General features: G+C 43.0%; 1 protein-coding gene across 1 annotated transcript in view; it reads right to left on the reverse strand.

Annotated features, from left to right (window-relative positions):
* Positions 1-7,937: 7,937 nt before the first annotated feature.
* LOC144821209 (protein NEDD1-like) overlaps positions 7,938-22,623 on the reverse strand; it is a 752,172-nt gene continuing 737,486 nt past the window's right edge. The window contains exon 15 of the mRNA XM_078677987.1: positions 7,938-8,141. Coding sequence (XP_078534113.1) covers positions 8,025-8,141 — 117 coding nt within the window. The 3' untranslated portion in view covers positions 7,938-8,024. The remainder of the gene's footprint in view (positions 8,142-22,623) is intronic.

A 22,623-nucleotide genomic window follows, 5' to 3' on the forward strand; every position in this document is an offset into this window, starting at 1 on the left:
AATGTGTACTGTTTTAAGCAATCTTTATTATAGGGCAATACTCACATTAGCCTTATCAATTTCTCTTAAAACGAATGTGGGAGTGCAATTCCAGATAGCTCTCACTGGAAGTTGCGGAATAAGATTTAAGAAGGCAAAGTAAATGAAAAGGGAATCACAAAGGTGGAAGCTAGTTAAGAGAACAATCAAACAGTGGAATTAATAAAGTTGCCCTGACATAATACTAGCAGGAGCAGGAAAAGTATCCGTGAGAAAAGACATGGATGTGAAAAGATGTGAAGTGAATAGTGGAGGCAAGAAGGGGGAAGAAGGCATGAAGAAAAGACCAGGGGGGGGGGGGAATTGGTTAATAACTTATGTGCATGCTTTTCGTGTTTTTTAATGTAATAAGCCAGAATGCATCTCTTTCCACCCTTTTTACTTCCATTTTCCACTTGCCTTCTCTTTTCTGCTCAACCCCAGCACACCAAAACTCTCGACCCCTCTCAAAACGGCTTTCGCCCCCGTCACAGCACGGTTAGCTGTGACCGAGAACATTCGGTGCAGCCTAGATGTTGGGAACTCCACGGCCTTAATTCTTTTGGATTTAAGTGCCGCGTTCAACACGGTTTCCCATGAGAGCCTTCTAGGCAGACTACATGATATCAGGTTCCGGGAGCTGGCATTGGCCTGGTTCAAATCCTTTCTGGAAGTCAGAACCTTTCAAGTGGTGGTGCCACCATATCACTCACAGATACATGCTATCAAACAGGGGGTCCCTCAGGGCTCGATATTGAGCCATGCACTTTTTAACATTTATGTACAGTCCCTAGCTTTGCTGGCAAAAAGCAGAGGGTTGTCATTGGTTTCTTACGCCGATGACACCCAGCTAGTCATCGCATTCTCAAGGAACTGCCAAGATAGTCTCTTTAAATTTAAAGAGGACCTGGTAGCCATCTCTGACTGGATGGCAGCAAATTGTTTACAGCTGAATGCTGCCAAGTCAGAAATTCCAGTGCTGGGGAGAGACAGTGCCCTCTGGTCCGAACAGTGGTGGCCTGACAACCTTAAACCTGTGCCCCTGCCAAAGAAGGCAGTAAAAAATCTTGGCTTCTGGATTGATTGTGAACTTTCATTCGATGCGCAATCCAAGGCCTTGGCAGGATCTTGCTTTGGTCTCCTAACAGGGTTAAGGCCCTTACTCTGCTATTTTGCACCAAAAGTCCGCCAAACCATCCTTCAGGCCACAATTTTGTTACGGCTGGACTATGGTAATTCCCTATATCTAGGCGCCAACAAGTCCTGTATCGCTCGCCTCCAGAGAATCCAGAATGCAGCAGCGCGCGCCCTGTTAGCTCTGCCTAAATCATGTTCGGTCGCGCACCTTCTGCCTAAGCTGCGGATAGCGTAAATAATTCATTTTAAGTCTCTATATGTGGCCCATAAAATCTTGACTTGTCAAGGACCACAGATTTTAGCTGATCTGCTGGTTCAATATGTACCGAGCCGCACTTTGCGATCGGCCAATTCGGGCTTGGTTTGTACTCCCCGTTTTCAGAGAGCCAGAGCTGGCGGTCACTCTTTTAAAGGCTTTTCGAAAGGCTTTAAAGACCTTGCTCTTTCCAGTTCAGGCTCTCTCCTTCTTCGAGTGTTCTCAGCCCTTGCTTAGATAGTGCTGGGATGCCCCGTCACTGGGGCAGCTATGCGCTTTATAAAACTTTAAATAAAATAAATACATATCTCATTTAATTCCACTTTTCTATTTGTTTTGCTCCTACCTTGTCTCTTTCTCTCTCCTTTCCTCTGCCAATCTCAATCCATCTTTTAATTGTGTTCTTCTGAATTTATCTTTCAAGTAACAGGACTATTTTCTGTACACTGCAGCGGATTATCAGCAGAAGCAAATGTTGACAATACTCTATAGTTTAAGTGACAGAGTTATTAACAGTACAGAAAACAGGTAATACAAAAATGATTATTAAATCATTTAAATTACATCATAATAAACCACAATTAATAACCATAAATGAATGTAATAATGCAACAATTCTGTTATAACTATAATTAATAAAATAGCACATGAAGGAGAGAGCTGCACAAGAGGTAAAGAATAACATGGAGTAGATGGAGTTTTTTTGGCAGGGGAGATGAATATGAGGGAGAGAGATGGAAAAAACCATTCACTCTTGAACTGCTTAAAAAATGTAGCTTACTAAAAGGGAGCTGTGGATGGAAACAAGTCAGCTGCTGCAAAGAATGATAAAGAGGTTATGCTCCACAGAAGGCACAAACGCAAGACGAGGAAGGCAAAACTTTGAATACAAATGAGCCCAACAATAAAGCCAACAAATGATAAGCAATGGGCGAGCTCTTAGCCCATTGTAAATATTCAGTATGCTCCTCTAGAGCAGTGTTTCCCAATCTCTGAGCAATAAATAAAGATGCATTTAAATTCTGTGTTTATCTTGTCACATTTACCAGTACCACTTTCCAGTCAGAGAAAGGAAGTAAAGTGAATTATGTGACAGGTACAGGGAGTGTGGAATAAATACTGTAGGATGTCGTGTTTTAGCAAAACACAATCAAACGTAAATACCTGTAAATGAGCTGTATGCATTCAGCAGTTAAGAAAGAAAAAATGTAGCAAGTTTTTTTTGTAAATCTGAAGTGTGCTGGAAACAAAGATTTTAATATGATCAAAACAAATAAAGACATTTTATTTGGTGATGGAGAAATGATAAATATTCACAGAATCCCGATTTCCACACATTATCATTTGTGTGCAATGTAGTTTCATCATTAAAACTGGATGTCTGCAAATTTGGTGGACACTTCAATGGAAATATGCTGTCTGTAAATGGTAGAGAACAACCACATGAAGCTTTAGTTACATTCAAAATTTGGTGAGTCGCAAGAGTTTCTCATTCTAACAATTGGGTCGTGGTTTTGAAAGATTTTGGAAAAACTGTTTAGAGTCTTCGCCTACAAAAATCTAGGGTGTCAAAATTACATACTATACCATTGTCCATGGTGCTGCTACTGAAAAGCAAAGTCCACATGAGTGAACAAAGGTGAGGGATTGTGTGGTTGTTCCAAATTAGATGTGGACCTTTGTCTTGTGATGGAAACGTACCAGGATTAAAACACCTTACATTACATTACACCGCGTGAGAAGGAAAATTAGCTGCAATCCTGTGATCTCTCCACCTGAAAGAGGAAGGGAGAAGGGGAGGTGGAGAAAGGAGAAGGACCAATGGGAAATAATGCAAAGGTGAGGACTATTACAGTGTGAGTGTGAAGAAAGAGAGGCACGACTAAGAGGAAAGAGCAGGACATGCGCTCCTACGGAGTGCTAAAGGTCCAATGCTACAGAAGCATGCAAAAGAAAAATAATTCCCTCACATCAGCAAGGTATTGTTTATGGTGCTGTTTGTGGCAAGATTGCAAAAGGAATTTGGTATTTCAGCAAACAGATATAAAAGTCCCAGAAGGTATACCGTTTTACTGCTTCAGATTTATTCAAACTATTTCAATAGAAGAATTTTTTTTAAGGAATTCATTACTACACAGAGTATTTTAGTCGTTATTAATGTAGTCGGTTTTGCAGTAACAGGGCATGAACCACACTGTGTAAGTTTACACTTTAAGTGAAATTCACAACTACGTGCGGATTTTTAAGATACTGCTTGTCCTATCTTTATATGTGCCGAGATTACCCCCCTCCCCCCAAACTGCGAAGTCTCTGCACACGTAAATATATGAACAGTGGTAAAACGCATGTAGTTTGTGAATTTAAGTGTAAACTTACATAAAATGTACGTTTACCTCTGTGAATCAGACCCTTAGTATTTAGAATGTAGTTTGCACCGTCAATTTGCTAACTGCTGAATGTATTGGGATTATACGGGATTATACTGTGCTTTCAACATATTTACAGAAACAAATACATTGGTCGTTAATAAAGTGAAAGGTTCTAAATATTTCGACTAGGTTCAATTATTTAACTCAGCACAATGCTTTTCTGAAATGTTTGTTTCATTACTGGATATCTATAACTGCAAGGATTTCTGATCACACACATTACATGTTCTCGTTCTAACGACAATCATAGGAGAAGTGGGTATAACATATGCATTTCTAGAGCTATTAAATATATGCGAGAGGTCTTAGCAGAGATATTTGAAGTTTTTCCAACTCGGTTTTTAATGAAGGAATTACCTAAATCCAAAGAATGCCAAGCAAATGAAAAAAATCTCTAGAAAAGATAGACCAGATTTGTATATATACAACATATACTGGGAAGAGTTCATTGCATACATTGGAAACGGGACCATATCTATGTCGCCAAACCAGGGAATTACTTTTTCATTTTCCTTTCAGCACTCCATGGTAGTGGTGTAGTTTCTTGCTCTATCCTGTGTGTTGCACCCCCTTATATCCTGGACCCCCATGCTCTCCACATTGTTCCCTGTTGCTTCCCCAACTCCTCCTCGTTTCACTCAGCTTTCTTAATTTTATTTAAACACCCTCCCAACCATGCTCCTCTGCCACTCCTGCTTCTTATTGACATGTACTTCCTAATCTTTAGTGCATTCTTTCTTTTTCTTTTTGAAATTGTCCAGCAGGTAATTGTAGCTCATTTAAATTTCTAGGTTTTGCTTGCATTGCGCTTGCGTTGTGCTTGAGAAATCTATTGTATTTAATATAAGCTTCAAAGGGACTTACATCCCGCTTCCTCTCTTTACCGGTTTTTCATTGGTTCCTGTGCGTGCTACTTACTTTTACTCAATTTTTATTGTTGTAGCATATTTTCCTGCATTTACTAATGCTTGTTCCTCATCTGCTTCTCTTATCAGTTTCCCGTCGCTGAAATACTGTTAACATTTGTGTTGGTGGAACTATGTTTTCCATTTCCATTTGTCTCTTAATGCTTTTTCGTCTTGCCGCAGATTTATGAAACACAACATATTACCAGGAGAAATTAAGTGATTTGCCCAGAATCACAGGATGTTGCATCGTCGAAACTCGAAGCAGGATCCCTAGCTATTGTCAGCAGCTCTGCCCACTGTGCCACATCCTATCAGCTCCTGTGTTACTTGTTTTAGAATACCCCAGTGTCACAGATTTATCTTGCTTTCTTCTAGCACCACGTTTGCTTCTATCAGGTCACTCCGGCACCTGCAAATGTCCCATGCCATTAACGCATACTGGCACCTTAGACCTCTCTTGTCATCCCTTCCTACTTTCGTTAGCTTCACGGACCAGTCTCTCCCTCCCACCACCGCCCATGACATTCAGCTGGCGTCCCGTAAAATTGTAAATGTGTCACAGGCGATAAGCCTCCGCAGCTCACCTCTCAGAGATTTTATTTGGATAGGGTGGCTAAGTCTTGGTGCGGTCAGCCTGTTTGCCAGTGAATGAAGAAGTTTAACAAACTTGTTGAAACGGTAACAGAGCCCTACCTTATCCCCTCACCCTCCACCCTCCACCCCACAACCAGCTTTGAACACCCTAAAGACGGCTGCTGAATTTGAGACCGACGTACAGGGGATACACTTCACTCGTGCAGAACATTAAATTGACAAAAGGGAACTTGTTTTACATTCCAGGAGAAAAGAGATGACACTTCTTGTGGTATTTTCTTGGCACGCCAGCTCTCCGTCTGTGACATTCCCATCTTTGCTGTAGGGTTGGCAGCTCCTAGGTGATAAGCCCGGTTGCCATGTAAATCGTTGCTGAAAAATCCTTTGAAGACACATACCATTTTAATTTGCAAAAGTTGGCATATAGGGACCTAGATTAGCAAGCCACCATTGATTTAAAACACAACCTGAAAACATGGTGTCAAGAAGAGCTTGTCATTGGCCATACCTTCCACGGTTCCTAGGCGTAGCTAGTTAGAAGAAAGTTCGGTTTTAGATGTATTTAATCCAGTATAAAACAAAGATTACAAGCAGGGGCTGCTCCTACGTTGGAGTGGAGGAGCGTCGCCCAACTTAAATGCCCTACAAAGCCCAGGCGATGAAAAGTGAGGACGTTACGAGCTAGTCTCTGACTTGTTGCTCTACAACTTGATGCGAAGTTCTTTTGTGTGACTTTTGTGGGGGTCAAAGCCTTGTGGTAGCTCCGAGTCATCTTTCATCTGCAACAAACTTATTTTGGCTTTTCTGTAGACAGTGTTAACCCTCACTGGCCATTGTCTATCATTTACCCTAATTGTATCTTATTTTATTTACTATGGATATGAAGCCCTGGTAACAATAGTAGTATAGTTACATGGGTAGTACCAGGAGAAATTAAGACGATTTGCCCAGAATCACAGCATGTTGCGCCGCCAAGACTCAAACCGGGATCTCTCGCTCTCGAGTCAGCAGCTCTGGCTACTGAGTCACATCCCTTGAACTACCATGATACTTGTAAGGGAGCTCTTTCATTATTCCTGGATGGTAACTGATTTATTATTCATCATGTGGGTGAAACCGATGCATTACCAATTCTTGTTTTTATGTACCGTTCCAAAATCAATTTCCACCATCTGGGAATGGTAAATTGAAACAAACCCAAAAAGGCTGCAGCATTATGATGCATGTTCACGCTCCTGTCGTCACACTGGGGCGCAGTATCATCATGCATACGTGTGCATGCATGCATATACATCATTCACATTTTTTGGGCTGCTGCTGTTCCACATTGGCAACAACCACTTTTTTCTTTTCTTTTAGCCAATGCTGTTCAGCATCTGCAAAAAAGTACTGGTAAAACCAATAGACCTACCTTGCAGAGCCAAAAATGCTTGCGCTTACTGTTGATGACAGACAGGAGCACACCTCAGTCAACGACAGAGTTAACTGCACTGAACAAGGAGGTTTGACACAAACTATTAGCATTTCTGGTTTAGCTGAGTTTAAGCTAGTATGGTGGAGTGTAACAGATGATTATGGTTACGTAATACAATGCTAAGAAGCAGTCCCCCTGCTAATTCCCTGTCTTAAGTGCTTACTTTAGAAGTGTTGGTTAGGAATTCTATGCTCTGTCCTATTTCAGCCTTGTTTCGTTCAACGCTGCTGCATCTCATAATTTTTATGGTGTATTATATTATAACTGTCAGTAATGTGCTCATGCTCCAGCTCTAACCTCCAGCTCAGGCAACGTATTCTAGTGTCTTTATAATAATGTACTCTCGTTATTTATAGTTTCTCTTGGTTTCTTGGATACAAAGGTTGGATACCATAATGTTGTGAAGGCTGTGCCGTAAGCACTGTGGAACTTCCCTGTACTTTTACTCATGCTGGCACTTTTTGGGTAACATTTGAGTAATCTTTAGTTGTTCATAGACAGTTTAATCTTACATTCAATAATCATTTAGTACAAACTTTAGAAAAAAAATTGTTTCAGAGGTCATCAGAAGTCCTTTGTCTGCTGAAGGATACATTCATCTGTCTATCTCACAATTAAAACTGCCTCTCAAACTCACTTTAATCAGACTTACGAAATCAAACTTGCTGTCCTTCAAAAGCAACCTGAGAACAGGTGCTATTGAAAGATGTCTACTATGGCCCCTGTATGTCCAGGGATAACCCCTCGCTATAGTTAGATTTCAGGGCCTCTTTTAGGTCTTTCTCCTGGTGAGCAGGTACTGCAAGTTCTCTTAAGAGCACCTAGACCTTTCAGCCACACTCCACCAGCTAGTAGCACAGAGAAGCCCAGCGGGAAATAAACATTCGAATGCTACAAACTGGTAACATGTCACAAGCCAACACTTTACAACGCAAAAAAGGGAAAAACCTTCGTCCTAACACTCTGGGGCCCTCAGCTCCCAAGCAAGCTTCTTCTGTCAGATGTTCTGTGTCTACAATTCGTCAGGGCAAGGTTACTTCACATCTCTATCTACAAACACTTGTGGTGAAGAAGTAGATGCGTGGTGGGAGTTTATTGCATAACAATGAATGATGGTCCGCTTACATTAGATAGTAAAGCTCGATTTAATGTACGTGCTTAGTGGAATAAATTGTATTAATTTAAATTAACAGGAGTATCTAGTTTTCTTAAACATGTTTAGAGCAAAGCTTTCGTAATCTTTTGTTCTCTTCTCGAAGCTTCTCGTTTTCAAGTATCAAATCATCATTTACAAAATATGCGCCAATTAAAGCGTGTATCTCATTCTGAAAGAGAGAAAAAATATTAGTATTAAAATTAAAATATTCAACACAATAACGCACGAGTTTGATTAAAGATTACATAGGCAAGTTTACATCAAAGCAATAATTTGCTCCAGCATTAGTCATTGTGCCTACAAAGCAATTCGCCTAGAATAAAGATTAAACACAACAGGACATATTCAACAATTAACCTGCAGCTGAATACCACATACATTACATGTGTAGTACTTTGGAAAATCCCTTTCCTTTCACAATTGAGTGTGCTTTCTCAAGCCCGACCAGACTGCAGTCCAGCCACTATGCCATCCCTCTTCAGCCTAAGCGATACAGAATTCTGTGGCAGACCAGCTCAGTGTTTCCCTTTTCTTCAGCCTCCTATTCTTAGCATAGCATTGATTAGTCGCTGGAGTGGGCCTTTACCAACCCAAGCCAAACTACAGCCCATCCTTCACCAGCTGATTCCTCTGCCAGCTTAACCCTTCCACCAGCTTAGACAGCACTTCCCTCATACTAGTTCCACGCTCCTGGTCTTCATTCTCAATAGTGTCTCGGGTCTTAATAATGCCAGCCCAAGGAGAGCCTCACAATGGGGCCACCATTATCTCCACGCGTAATCTGGCCCAAACAGGTGATGCTAGGACTGCCTGGGAACCTGCGTCCTGGTGCATTCACAGCTCCCATTACGCACTTGCACACTGGTCCCCTGCTCCCCTCGAACCCCTCATGCACTTAGCATATCTGGAACCACACCTTGGCAGTGACTCCTGGTCAGACCACCCCCACAGGGACTATGTTGCTTAAAAGACACCCAGCCACTATTCTTTGTCCTTTTTCCACTGTCCGTCATGGTCTATTTGCCTTTTTCAATCCTGTGAGCAACAGTGAAATAGTGCCCACCTGCGGTGCGTTCAGCAGCTCCCGAATACCGGATGATGAGCCAGGATCCTCAAAAAAACATAGAAGAGCAGCATTTTTTCTATAAACCTCAGTCCTTGAAACAATAAAGAGGGGCCGAAGGCCTATCCACCAGTATTGCATAACACCAAAAGGAAGGACTGTTGGGGCAGTAGTGCTTTTTCCCTATCCATTCTTCTGGCACTGGTGGTGAAGACGGAGCACACATTTTCAAAAACGTGAAAAGGATTTGAAAGCAAATGAAGGACAGACTCTGTGCTACTACTCTAACCTTCTAGATTCTAAACTATATTGAGGAAGAATGAACACATAACATTACATTAAACAAATCATTAAAAATAAATGGATAAAACGGTTGTATGTTTAAACCTTGCATGCATTTACCATGGATTCCAAATCAGTCAGAACCACAAAAAATATCTTTACAATGCATTCCTTTACCACGTATGCGTCTTTACAGCGCATTCCTTTACCACACAAGTCCTTACAACGACTTGCCTTAGGAAAAGCGCTGGCCTTTGGAATAGTATAATTTACTATTCTAACTTCAGTCTGTGCAGCAGTAGGGAAAGTGTTAGACTTGAGGTCCAACAACGGTCTGACAACACTTTACCCAAGGCAAGTCGTCGTAACAACTTGCGTGGTAAAGGAATGCATTGTAAAGACGCATGCATGGTAAAGTGATGTGTTGGAAAGATCAATTAATGGTTCTGACCCTATTGTAAAGGCACAGAATGGTTCAAGTCACGTTGTTGAGGCGGTTTCCTTGTTCAAACAACCTAAAAATTGACTTAATTAACCAAACATTCACCAACAAATAAGCAATGTGACCCAAAAATATAAAGGTATACACAATCTACTAAATTAATAAATTGCATGATATCAGTATTAGAAGTAAAAGCATTGCACTAGCTCTATCAGGGAACATGTTGCCTATAGGAATGGTCACCCTCAAAACAGAGACCATGTTCACCCCACTCTAAATATTTTGCACCTTTAGTGCCTGCTATCCAGTAGGTCCTGGCCCTGTAGACTCTCCAAATTGTAAACTTATAAACTCTATTCCCAGAAAAATACAAATGTTTGTGGGGGCCATCCTAGGAGTTTCACTCAAGAAATGCTCTGCTGCATTATCCTCTTCCTGGCACCCCAATATCCCAAGTAGCACGCACCTACACAAAGCATGCAGTCATGCACACAAATTGTGCCTTTAATATGCTCGTCTATGGTTCTACAGTTACAAAAGTGTTTATGTATGGATCACAAAAAGTTGCACGTATCTCATTCCGCTTCCTCCTATCAAGGTTCAAATGGTCTGTTTAATCCCTTTGCACAATGCTTCACAAAGGTAGTCCTCCACATTTACTGAGCAAACCCCACTAGATTATTAACAATTATCCCTAATGGCAGCACACAAATACATTAATAAAGTGTTAGACCGGTCAGCCTTAGGGGGGTCTTCCTCCATACCTTTTGCCTTACTTCTCCATATTTGTAGGATCTTGTTTTGGTCACCTTAGGGCTCTGTGCACTTTACCAACTAGTGCTGACATACCTGTGCTCTACCTCTAAACATGGTAGAATTAACCTACACCCAAGTGGCATCTTTAATTTACTTATCAGTCCCTAATAAAGTGGTACTACATGTACATATGGCCTGTAAACTGAATACTACTAGAGGGCATTCAGCACTGATAGTGCCTCCCACTTAAGTAGCCATTTAAACATGTTTCAGGCCTGCTAGTGCAGCCTTTTTGTGCAGTTTTAAACTGCCATTTTGACCTGGTAAATAAACCTTCTGCCAGGCCCAAAACTTCCTTTTTTTATACATATAAGTCAGCCCTAGAGAAGGCCCCAAACAGCACACAGAGCAGGGTGCAATGTATTTAAAAAGAAGGACATGTACTTTTCGGTTTTACATGTGCTAGTAGAGTAAATCTGTTTTTCACTACTGCAAGGTCTGCTTCTCCTCAAGGATAATATCGGAGTTACCTTATTACATATAATAAACTGTAGCTTTCAAATGGGAACAGGTGGACAGTTCATGTTTGGTGTCTTTAGAATTGTAATGGAAATTTCTATCTTATGGTAAAGTCGGATTTTACATTACAAAAATTGAAAATACCACTTTTAGAAAGTTGCCATTTTCCTGCATTAGCCATTTAGGGCCATATATATCAGGCTAATTTTTAGTCGCAAACGCTGCAAATCGCAAAAAACAGCGTTTGCGATTAAAAATTCGCTATTTCCAATGTATGATGCACAATCGCAAAATAAGAAATCGCAAAAATAGCAATTCCTTACATTGCGAGACCCAGAATTCTGTGAATTTGCTAGCGATTCCTTATTTTGCTATTTCTCAGTTAGCGAAAATCGCATGCGGGAAATCACAAAATAAGAAATCGCTATGGAATGTATGAAAAAATCGCAATTACCGAATTCACGAAATTTGCAATTTAGAGAATCGCAATTACCACCAAGTAGGAGCAGGTGGTAACCAGGTGCAAACTATTTAAGGAGTCCCACAATACAACAGACTCTTTCCACAATGGCTGGGCTGTACGTGATAGCCAGGAGGCTGCGACTCAGAGCTGCTGCAGAGGAGGAGACGCCAGGAGAGGATATTCCGTACGCGCATTACCATGTTCCAGCGGACTGAGGAGGACATCTATACACACTACAGACTGGATGAAGAGAGCATCCTTGATTTAATTGAGGAACTCTAACCCTTCCTTGAACACCCCACACGCAGGACACACTCCATCCCCACCCACATCCAGGTTCTGTGCTCACTGCACCTCTTGGCATCAGGTAGTTTCCAGGGGGTGATAGCCTCAGCAGGAGGGGTGTCACAGAGTGCACTTTCGCGCTTTTTTCACGCGTTCCTTGATGCTATGGTACAGAGGCTGCATCACCACATTCACTTCCCAAGCACCCCACAGGCACTAGACCAGACAAGGCAGGACTTCTATCAAATAGCCCAATTTCCCCACGTCATTGGATGCATGGATGGGACACACGTTACAATATCCCCCCCTCCCAGAATGAGTATGTGTTCAGGAATCGCAAATCCTACCATTCCCTGAACATACAGGTGGTGCGTGATGCCAAACACATCATCATGGGCATTGTCACTAAATACCCAGGCAGCACGCACAATGCTTTCATCTTCCGTCACAGTGGGATACACCGTCGACTCACAAGTGGGGAGTTTGGTGAGGGATATCTACTAGGTAAATGCATTTTAACAGAGCCCACACTTGTTAAGGACAGCATGTGCAGGACAGTGTTTAACCATATTCCTCCCACCCCACAGGTGACAGTGCGTATGCGATCCGTGACTTCATACTGACACCCTACCTCAATCCAGCCAATGCTCAGGAGCGGTGGTACAACAGCGCCCACATAGCAACCAGAGGCACAATTGAGCGGCCATTCGGGATACTCAAGAGCAGATTCAGATGCCTACATAAGAGTGGAAGGGGCACTACAATACAGCCCCCAGACCTGTTGAAATGGTAGCATGTGCCATGCTGCACAACATCGCCACCAGGAAAGGCACACCGGTGGAGCTCAGTGAATCGGATTCATCAGATGTGGAGGGGTCAGCTCCAGGACGCATGCCAGCCGGTGTAGTTGGTGCAGCTGCTGGCCGGCAGAGGCAAGAAGAGATTACACGCAACTATTTCTAGGTAAGAAAATATGACACAATGCTAGATATCATTTGTGAGACTGTGTTTTATTCCTTAACATCAGGATGGATGACGTCACACAGCCTGAGTAACACACAATGTCTCTCCCAATGTCCAGCACATGTTACAATCACAGTGCAAGTCTTTCATCAGGAGCAAGTGTCCATGTAATGTGGCTAGCTGCACCCATCCAGTGTTCCCATTTAGTGCACCTGATATGCGGCGCTGTCGGGAGGAAGCCCCTGTTCTAGGTTGCACAGTGCCCTCCTCACTTGGCCCACTAGGCCTACTGGTACGGCCACTACGGCGCCTATCCATGGTGGGCGGGGGGGGCGGGGGTGATGCTACTCCTTCCTGATTGTGCGTCCCCATCTGTGGGAGTTAAGACTCCTGGCCGAGTAGTGCGAACGGCCCGCAGCTCGACAGCATATGTTATTAGGACCAGGGCCCTTGCAACGTCCTGGCTGTTGTGTGCCACCTCGCGCTGCATGCAGATGCTGCGCCTTGAAAGTACATTGGTAGCAGAGGATAGGCGGTTCACCGCACATTTGTACAGGTCTAGACGCTGCATCTCTCTGTGCCTAGCAGCACGTTCGGCCTTAAGTTCGGCACAGAGTGCCTCCAGGACACCAGTCATGCCCCTGAAGCCTGCCCTGACTTCCCAAGTAATGCTTTTATATTTTTGGCCTGCAGGCGCCGTACTTGCAACATGTGCATCTCCAGTCCGGCGAACACTGTGTCATCCCCTGGGTCTGCAGCATCACTGGATGCACGAGACCTGCGCCTGGTTTGGACTGTTGGGATGGGATCAGCACGTGCACGGTGTTGTGGCTCTGGCTGTGTTGCGTCAGTTTGGACATCGCCATCGGTGTCCTGGCCCTCGTCCTCCAATGAGGGTAGTGGTGGCAGAACATGTCTCCTGCGGCACTTTGGAGGGTGCACAGGGCTGTCCTCCTCCTCCTCTGTTTCCTCCTCTTGCTTCTCTGTTAGGGGAATCACCCTGTCTTCCACTGCCAGTTGCCTGTGTTCCAGATGGTGCTGTGGACGTAAAAGCACACGTTTATTTACTGTTCTGACTTGCACTTGTCAATTATTAATTATCACTGTTTGGGATTACATGTGCCTTGTATTTGCCTTTCCTGATGTGCACATGCTATTGGGGACTGGCTGGGTGTAAATGCACCACTGTAATGTGCATGTGACTACATCTCCCATAATGCATTGCAGTGTGTGCTGGTGTACCTGCACTGGACTTCTAGTTTTGTCCTGCCCCTGGGTCGCTGCTGGATGTGTGGGGATAGTTGGGGGGTGTCAGGGGTGTGCTGGCATGCTTCTTACCTTGACCTGGTACCGGGGGTCGGAGCTGTCAAGTTCGGCCACGCCCATTACACTTTCTGGAAGCAGGGCCCCCTCCACCAGTTCCTCTAGAGGTGTGGAGTCAGTGGCAGTGCAGGTCCCTCCACCAGTCTTCCTGTACTGCTCCATCCCGGCAGCCACCTTCTCCTTGGAGCGGTGGTGCATATCGTACCAGCGGTTTCTTAAATATCCACACTCCTGTGTGTGACACCAACAGCATTCACTTTCTGCTGGATTTCTGCCCATATGCGCCGCTTGCGTGTCTCAGGCACCGGGAGTGATTTCTTCCCAAATAGGAGCTCATGGCTTGTCACCATTTCCTGTATGAGCACCTCCAACTCAGCTTCAGAAAACCTTTGCTTCCTTTTCCTCTGGGTTTCCCCCTGCTGCTGCTGCTGTGTGTCCTGGCTGGCCATGTTTTCAGTGTCTGCCATTGTATTCACCACTGCAGTGTTCCCTCCCCACCACTCCTTCTCTCTGACTGTGCTTCAGAAACTCAGGTGCAGAATGGGTAGTCACACTTCCTGATTGTGATGTCATCAAGCTGCATCTGAGTTTCCGATTCTTAGATTTGCGAAATTCACAATTTTGCGATTTTTTCCGTTAAGGAATCGCTATATCGGGGGTGTTGCAATGAAAATAGCGATTTTTACAAAATCTCATTTTTTTGCGATTTTTTACATACATACCGTTTTGCAATTCTGAAATTGCGTTTCGCTATAAATCGCTAATTCAGAATTGCAAAAGGGGAGCTTGATACATATGGCCCTTAGTGCCTGCAGCCTTTCTCTAAGTCACATGACTGGGTGTAGTTGCCAGATGGGCTTCGTGTATTCCTCGTAGATACCATACACACTAGAGAGCTTAGGTGTGGCTTGATGGGCCATCACTGACAAAATGTAAAGACTGAACTTGGCAAAGCCCTACTTACACTTGAATAGGCTCTGTCCTGCCTTCACACAAAGGACTACCTACCCCCTGTAGTTAGTCTGGAGACAGGGAAGGGGCCTACAAGGATTCTTCCAGTGCAAGGACTCCATATGGACCTTGCAGCAGCATCGGAACCGCCACTGCATGATGCATCCCCAACGCAGGCCCTCTCATCGCAAACCGAAATCCTTTTTGTTGTGTGTTTACACGTTGTTACTGTCAGAAGTGTTGAACAAATACTTTACACATTGCCTCTAAGTCTGACAGCTCTGTGCCAAGCGACCAGAGGGTTGAGTACAGGTTAATTTAGGGATTGCTTGTGACTTCACCCTGACAAGGATTGTGGTTTCTGCTTGAGTAGGGTTACACCCCGCTCAACCAGTAACCCAATTTCTTACAAAAGGTTAATTCAAAGACCTTTCCATTGAGCACAAAAATGTTCACAATAGACAATTGCACCTAGGACAGTAAAAGCACCAACCTCCTGTTCTTCATACAGCACTCTTTCAGCTAAACATACACCCACGCACTCGGTTAAGTCAAGTTTTTTTTATCTAATAACGATGTTTACAGGAGGTCACACACTGGTGATCATCTCTGGACCTGTTGCATATATCTTTCTCATTTTAAACATCAATCGGTGTTAGAAACAGCAATGGTCATGGTTTTCTGGTACTAACAGAAATTTGCAAGTGGGACCCAATTAATTGTCTGTCACTGTTGTCGAAATTCGCAGCTGGGAATTCTGGGAGGGCTTGATCCTTATGAAGGAGTGACCACGGATAGGCAATATGTGCTGTGATAAACCAAAGTCACCCTTCATTGAACCAGCATCTGGTGGGAGTATGGCAGTGGAGAAGGAGAGAGGATAAGCAGGAAACCCATACATACATGATATGCTATTGGGAAGTTTTTTTTATCTAATAACGATGTTTACAGGAGGTCACACACTGGTGATCATCTCTGGACCTGTTGCATATATCTTTCTCATTTTAAACATCAATCGGTGTTAGAAACAGCAATGGTCATGGTTTTCTGGTACTAACAGAAATTTGCAAGTGGGACCCAATTAATTGTCTGTCACTGTTGTCGAAATTCGCAGCTGGGAATTCTGGGAGGGCTTGATCCTTATGAAGGAGTGACCACGGATAGGCAATATGTGCTGTGATAAACCAAAGTCACCCTTCATTGAACCAGCATCTGGTGGGAGTATGGCAGTGGAGAAGGAGAGAGGATAAGCAGGAAACCCATACATACATGATATGCTATTGGGAAGCACAAGAGACCCCTTGAGAACATCCACAATGTGAGACAGGCAACAACACCTTAGGATTGTGTTGGATGGGTAAGTCACCTTTTCATGCTGTTCAGATAATCCTAGGGCACTGCACTAGTTGTGCCACCCAGCTTTAGCACGTATTGTACTTCAATGCCATATGCCAAGTCCCCACGTCATGCCACAACATCAGACTCCCCAGTATTTTACCTATTTGCACAACCACCCTCTCCAAAGTGAGGTCTACATTGTGATTTATTGGTGGGATAAAGCAAATTCGTATAGGAGTTTTATAATAAATCAGTCAATATCTGGGTCCCAGATGTCAAAATGCCTTTCTTCCTGCTCATCCATTATTACCCAGTCCAGGTCATCTATCTTATTATTTTTGCCTGGGATAGGCGTCTTGTACGCCACATCAGCTGTAAACATTAATGAATGTAATATGCTTCAAGCAACCTACAGATAAGCTAGACATCAATTGAGGATGAATTACGAGTCTGGAGAATTCCTTTCATCTACTCCACTTTATGTCTTTTAACAGATCACAACACCACACAAAAAAAAACAGCCATTCCCTATTCACATTTTCTGTCAATACAACTGCACTAACAAAAGTAAACTGTGGATGTAGATTCGTTATTTCTTGATAATTCATTCTTTTACCTGGTGAGAAGCACTGTGAGTGAGGGGGCGCTGTACTACAATTTGTGCTTTTTAGACTTATCTTGCACATGCTTCTTGCCCAACTACTGAAGTTTAGTGTGTTTATGTAGGTCTGTCTGTCAGTGTTTTAACCGACACTTGTTGTTGGGTATATCAGATTCCTCAATCCACTTCTTGCAGAGGGAGTGGCAGCGGCCCTCTTTTCTTAAACAAAGTGCATATACTGAGCCTCCATTTTTGAAAGGCGTGCTCTTGCTTTGATGGGCAAGCATCGTCCAGCCCTATTTAAATTCAGTTTGGCATCAACGTGTGCAGCAGGTGTGCCAAAGGCAATCCAGTTTGTACCCGGCTAAGACCAGTCACTATGCCTGTGCACTGACTCAATCACCACTCCACTCTGTAAGTGTATAAATTAGGTCAGACATCTTAGCTAATTTAAAGGAGAATGAGACACTGATTTAGCCCACTTCTCCTATTATAAATATAACTTTCGGAAACTTAGGTACAACATATGAGCACTATCCCATTGCCCCTGGATGAGTTCTGGGTCATCTATTTAAACATTCGCTTCCTATTTAAGCAAAAAAAAATTCAATCGGTTAGATACGGAAAACCCAATATATTTACTTTCACCTAAAACTCAACCCGCTGAAAAAAACACTCCAGACATTTTAACTGCAATACCCAACAAGTTTCAAGATTGTTTATTTGGACAATCAAATCCATCAAAATGAGAGCAGCATTATATAACTGTGATTACAATTAATACAATACATAAAAAGGCATAAAACTGATTAGTTAGTTCAATTCGTAAATAGGTTTAAGCCAGAGAGAGGGAATGACATAGTAAATATTAACAAATGTCTGAGAGAATGCCCAGCTGTTTTAGCAGCATGCATAAAAAGGTATAAAATACTTCATGACTGACAACAATTCACAAATGGATTTAAGCCATAAATAGGGTGACACATAGAGATCTCAATAAATGTCTGACAAAATACCCATTACTCAACAATAACTATATTTTATACCAGAATAGATTGAAGCTAAGAGGGAGAGGTGGTGCCCATATTTCACTGGAAGGTCAAAGTAAACCAACCCCATTCCAGAAGTTTATTCTTTACTTATAAACATTGAATTAACCTAACTGACCATACTCTGCCTCCTAACCTATGAACGCCCCCACCCCATCTACATAGGAGTCTTCCCTCAACGGTTTATTATAATATCTGTTGATTACACACTAGCTGCTGATTCTCAGTGGCTTTAACTATTGGGTTAACAATGACAGGGCAGGACCTAAAGGCGAGAAATTCTCGGAGTTAATTAATTCTTTAAAATGTAATCAACACATCTCTTTTTCAAACCATATTTAAGGGACATTTCCTTCATCTGGACTGGACTCATCTAATCATAATCTAGAGTTCACTGACTTACAGTTTATACTATGCATCTGGTCAAAACATCTACTGACCAGATTGAATTTTCTTGCCTCATGTCAATGAGTAAGCAGTAAAACTGTTACTAAATCTTTTTGTGAACTGCATTATCTAAATAAACAAAATATTCAGTGACATGGCTCTTACGTTTAGCCATCAAGTGGATATCGCTTAAAGAAAAAAAAAAAAATTCCCAATGGCTCGACTCTGCTACAAATCATAATGCTCGATTAAAAAACCAAAAATAATCACAGAGTAACAAACGGGGCAAAGCCAAATCTCTCGTTTCCTATGAATGAAAAGAGGCGGAATTAAAAGAGGCAAAATTAAAATGTCACTATTTAGAACACCAATGACTGAGAGATTACTCTCTCTGGGAACAGTTTCAAAAAAGGGATTCTGGAGTAAATTTGTTTGTGTTTCTTGTCCTAAACTGTGCTTTTAGGGCAACAGTGGGCATGATGGACACTGGAAGGTGAAATTTACTATTCCAACTCCAGTCAAATGACTCATTACTACACTAAAGAATTCATGGAAGGACAGGACAGGCAGAGAGAGATTTTGAAAGTGATGGACGAGCTTTAGGCTCCGGATAGCGTAACCCTGAACATTGTCTCCACAAAAGAGTTTTCTGACAGAATAAATGGCTACTTTATAGTTAAATTGAAACATATTAAAGAAAGCATACCTATTAATCTTTAATCTTTCTCTCCAATTGACAAAAATCATTTTTTTTATGTATCTTTTTATTTAAAGAAGAAAAACAAGAGGGAATATTACACATATCAGGTGTCGTACAACAGGATACATTGCAACGGAGCGCAGGTGAATAGGCCAATATGAAATATTCAATACAAGGATCGTGGGGGGCGTCAAACTGAATAGGTATACATAGAACGGAAAATCAATATAATCAACCACCCCGCTGAGCTTGTACTAGCAAGGCCCGGCCACCCACGTATACAGGATAAATAGGACCAGAGTAGACACCCAGACATGTGAAAAATAGACTCAGAATAGACAAATCGCCTCTCGTAAAAGGGGAGGGAAAGAAAAAAAAGGCCATAGAACTAAATAAAGACAAAATAACCCCCCCCATTCCCCCCGACCTGCACCCCTGAAATGGCTACGGCCTAACCCCACTAGCAGCGTGCCTGTCGCCCAACAACTAAAATCTAAAGGAAGGAAAAGAGTGGAGGAGGAGATGTCATACAGGCTCCCGGTACCCTTTATTCCCCGCCCGTAGCAGACCCCCCTGGATATAGTCAGACAATGTGAAGCCGCAATTAAAAACCAAACAGGGGGGGGGATTTAATAGACCCGTCCGACTCCCGCATCATTTTGGCTACAAGTCCCGTGTCAAATAAAGCCTTTGTTCCAGACCCAGACAGTTACGCTCAACCCTGGCCACTACGATTTTTCGTGCGAGTTCTCTCCGCACGGGCCGCCATCTCAAGAGGAAAGTGAAAGCGTTCAAAAGAGTCCTAGTCAGTATAGTAGGATCGAGTCCAAAGTAATAATGTTCGAAGACAACGAGTCAAACGGAGATGTCTGTCCACCGGCAATAAGTTACAAAAACATATTCGAACCAACTGGGGAGAAACGGATAAGAAATCACTCCGGAAATCGCTGTGGAAATTGTCCTGGAGTATGAGGTTGGCTGTGTCCATCTTGGGCGGCATCGGGATAGAGTATGGTGAGTGTTCGGTAGTTCCGGGCTCGCTGTCTGTTGTTCGGGGGCCGACAAAGCACAGCAGGTCTGATTTCCGCACGGGGCCCTTTGTATCAGGCATGTCCCGCTTCGCGGTTAAAACAACATGTTTCAAACCCATCGAGGGATCAGCATCCGGTCTCAAACACATAGTGTCAACTGTTACTATCATTTTATGGATGGCAGGCGGTGACTTGCGAGTGAAGCGCCCCAATGGCGGTCATTACGGTCTGCAGGGACGGCGTACCTTTCTCTCGCTCCATCTCCTCTCACAAAGCGACAAAGCAGATCTTTTTAACCCCGGAGGTCAACTACTCCAGTGCAACAGGCACAAGCAGGGCCGACGTTAGCAGTGGGCACTCGTCAATGTCGCGGTCTCAACACCATCGCCCCCAGCGAGTATCCAAGCCCGCCAGCCCCGGGGGCCACCGGGCAACGGACCCTCGCCCAGAGCTACCAGTGCGTCTCGCCGCCGTATCCGTGCAGTCAACCCGGCCACCGCACTACCATCCAACCCGGTCAGGATATTCTTCCACTACGGGTGACCGGACGCCGTCCTGGTCTCGCAGCCGATGTTGTTCAACTCCAACCCGGATGGGTTAGAAAGCGAGGCCCCGGCTTCCACACTAGATTAAGCCGAGAATAAAGACATGCATAACTTCGTCTGTCGAGTAGATGGAAATCTCGGGATTGCATCTTTAATCTCAGCAACCCATCAGCCATATGGGAGTCTGGTTCGAATTCAGGATAGATATCAGGATTCTTGAGCTTCTGGCGGAGGTCGGTGGAGCCGGGAGCTTACGCGGCCATCTTGGTTGCTAGCGTAGCTCCTCCTCCACAAAAATCGTTTTCAAACCTTGCTGTCAAAGGTGAATTCTGGATCATCAATCGACCCATCCCCAATGTGTATCTTAAAATCAATGCTATCTGTAGTCAAGCATTCCATGTTGACTTCACTGACCTAATCCATTTCTCAATGGATAGTTTCGAAATACTTCAGGGGTGCAATAGTAATGCCTATACAAAAAAAACAAGGGAAAGACACTACAGTTCTGAAAAAAATCATCATCTGACCGCTCTTCTCCCATTTCCATTGAAATATTTGGAAGCTCATGTAGCTCTGGAACTATGTCAACACCTACAAGTAATGGATTATGTTGACCAACTACAAGCCTTATTTTGACCAGTGCACAGCACTGAATCTGTCATATTGTCAGCACTAAATCAATGAAGGGGCGTAGCTTCTCTGGAGGAGGGGGTATTTGTAGTAACACACTCCTAAACAATGTATTCTGTAGTAAATAGTTGAGTGCAAGTGCTTTTAGTTGGGCAGTGTGAAGTGTCAGTAGGATTTCACCTTGGATTTTTACATGCCCACACTGAGAAAAACACACACAGTCTCTCTCGTCTGTGTTTTGAAGCCAATAAAAATGTTGATTAGTTAGAAAAATATTGCGTTTTAAGTACCCCTAACAATCCGCACTCCTCTCTCTTTCCACTGCCCCATAATCCCTCTCATGTCCTACTTGTCATAAAATGTGTTTTAATAAAATGTCCCAGTGTGATTGTTGGGAAATCAGAAGCTCACCTCTCCTTCCACCCCCCACCCAATCATACTGACCAAGCTACGCCCCTGAGTAGATGACTTACATTAAACAGGGACAAAGGACAGACTTTGGTATTGGTCTTGTCGGATTTGCATCCAGCTTTTGAGTCGGTTGACTAGAACATACTTGTCGACAGTGTGGAAGCTACTGGCTAGCAGGGCGCCTTCCCTCTTCTGGGTAAAGTAATTCTTAGGAAACTGCACACAGTCAACCTCACCCCCGTAATTGCTACAGCAGTACAAGGGGACTCTGAGGGTACGTTAGAAATGTTAGAAAAAAGAGGGAGGTACCCTACTATTGAACAATAGGGAGAGGGTAAGTACAGGTCACAATACAAAAACGTCCCAAATCAGAGGCACAAATATATGCACAATATGGACCAAGTAGTAAATGACAAATAACAAGAGGTAAAGTGCGTCAGCAAACACAGAAAGATCGAAAAAAATATAACTTGTCTATTTATTACATTAGCTTATTTAAAAACAATACATTCATGAAGTTAAAAACAATTCATACATTTCATACATTAAAAACGTTACAGACAAATTCAAGAAAACAAGGTCGACGCAGCGTTTCGATGATTCCAGGGATGTTCACCTTCTTCAGGACAGTTTTCTAGACAGTAGAGAACAATTCTATTATTTAAACAATCATGTGTTGCTGACAACAACCTCTAACTTATCTCTTGCAGAATGAATTTTATGCAAGAATGACATTTTGTACTGAAGTAATTATTACAGTTATTACAAATACAGTCTCAGCTACATATAATAAAAAACATTAATTTTACCAAAACAAGACATGGTTGAATGAGACAGGATCAATCTGATCTATTACTATTGATCCTTTGGATATCTAGTAGAATACAGAGGAAACATGTTTACTGTCCTACC

Source organism: Lissotriton helveticus, chromosome 1_1 (assembly GCF_964261635.1).
Source record: "Lissotriton helveticus chromosome 1_1, aLisHel1.1, whole genome shotgun sequence".
Taxonomy (NCBI): Eukaryota; Metazoa; Chordata; class Amphibia; order Caudata; family Salamandridae; genus Lissotriton; species Lissotriton helveticus.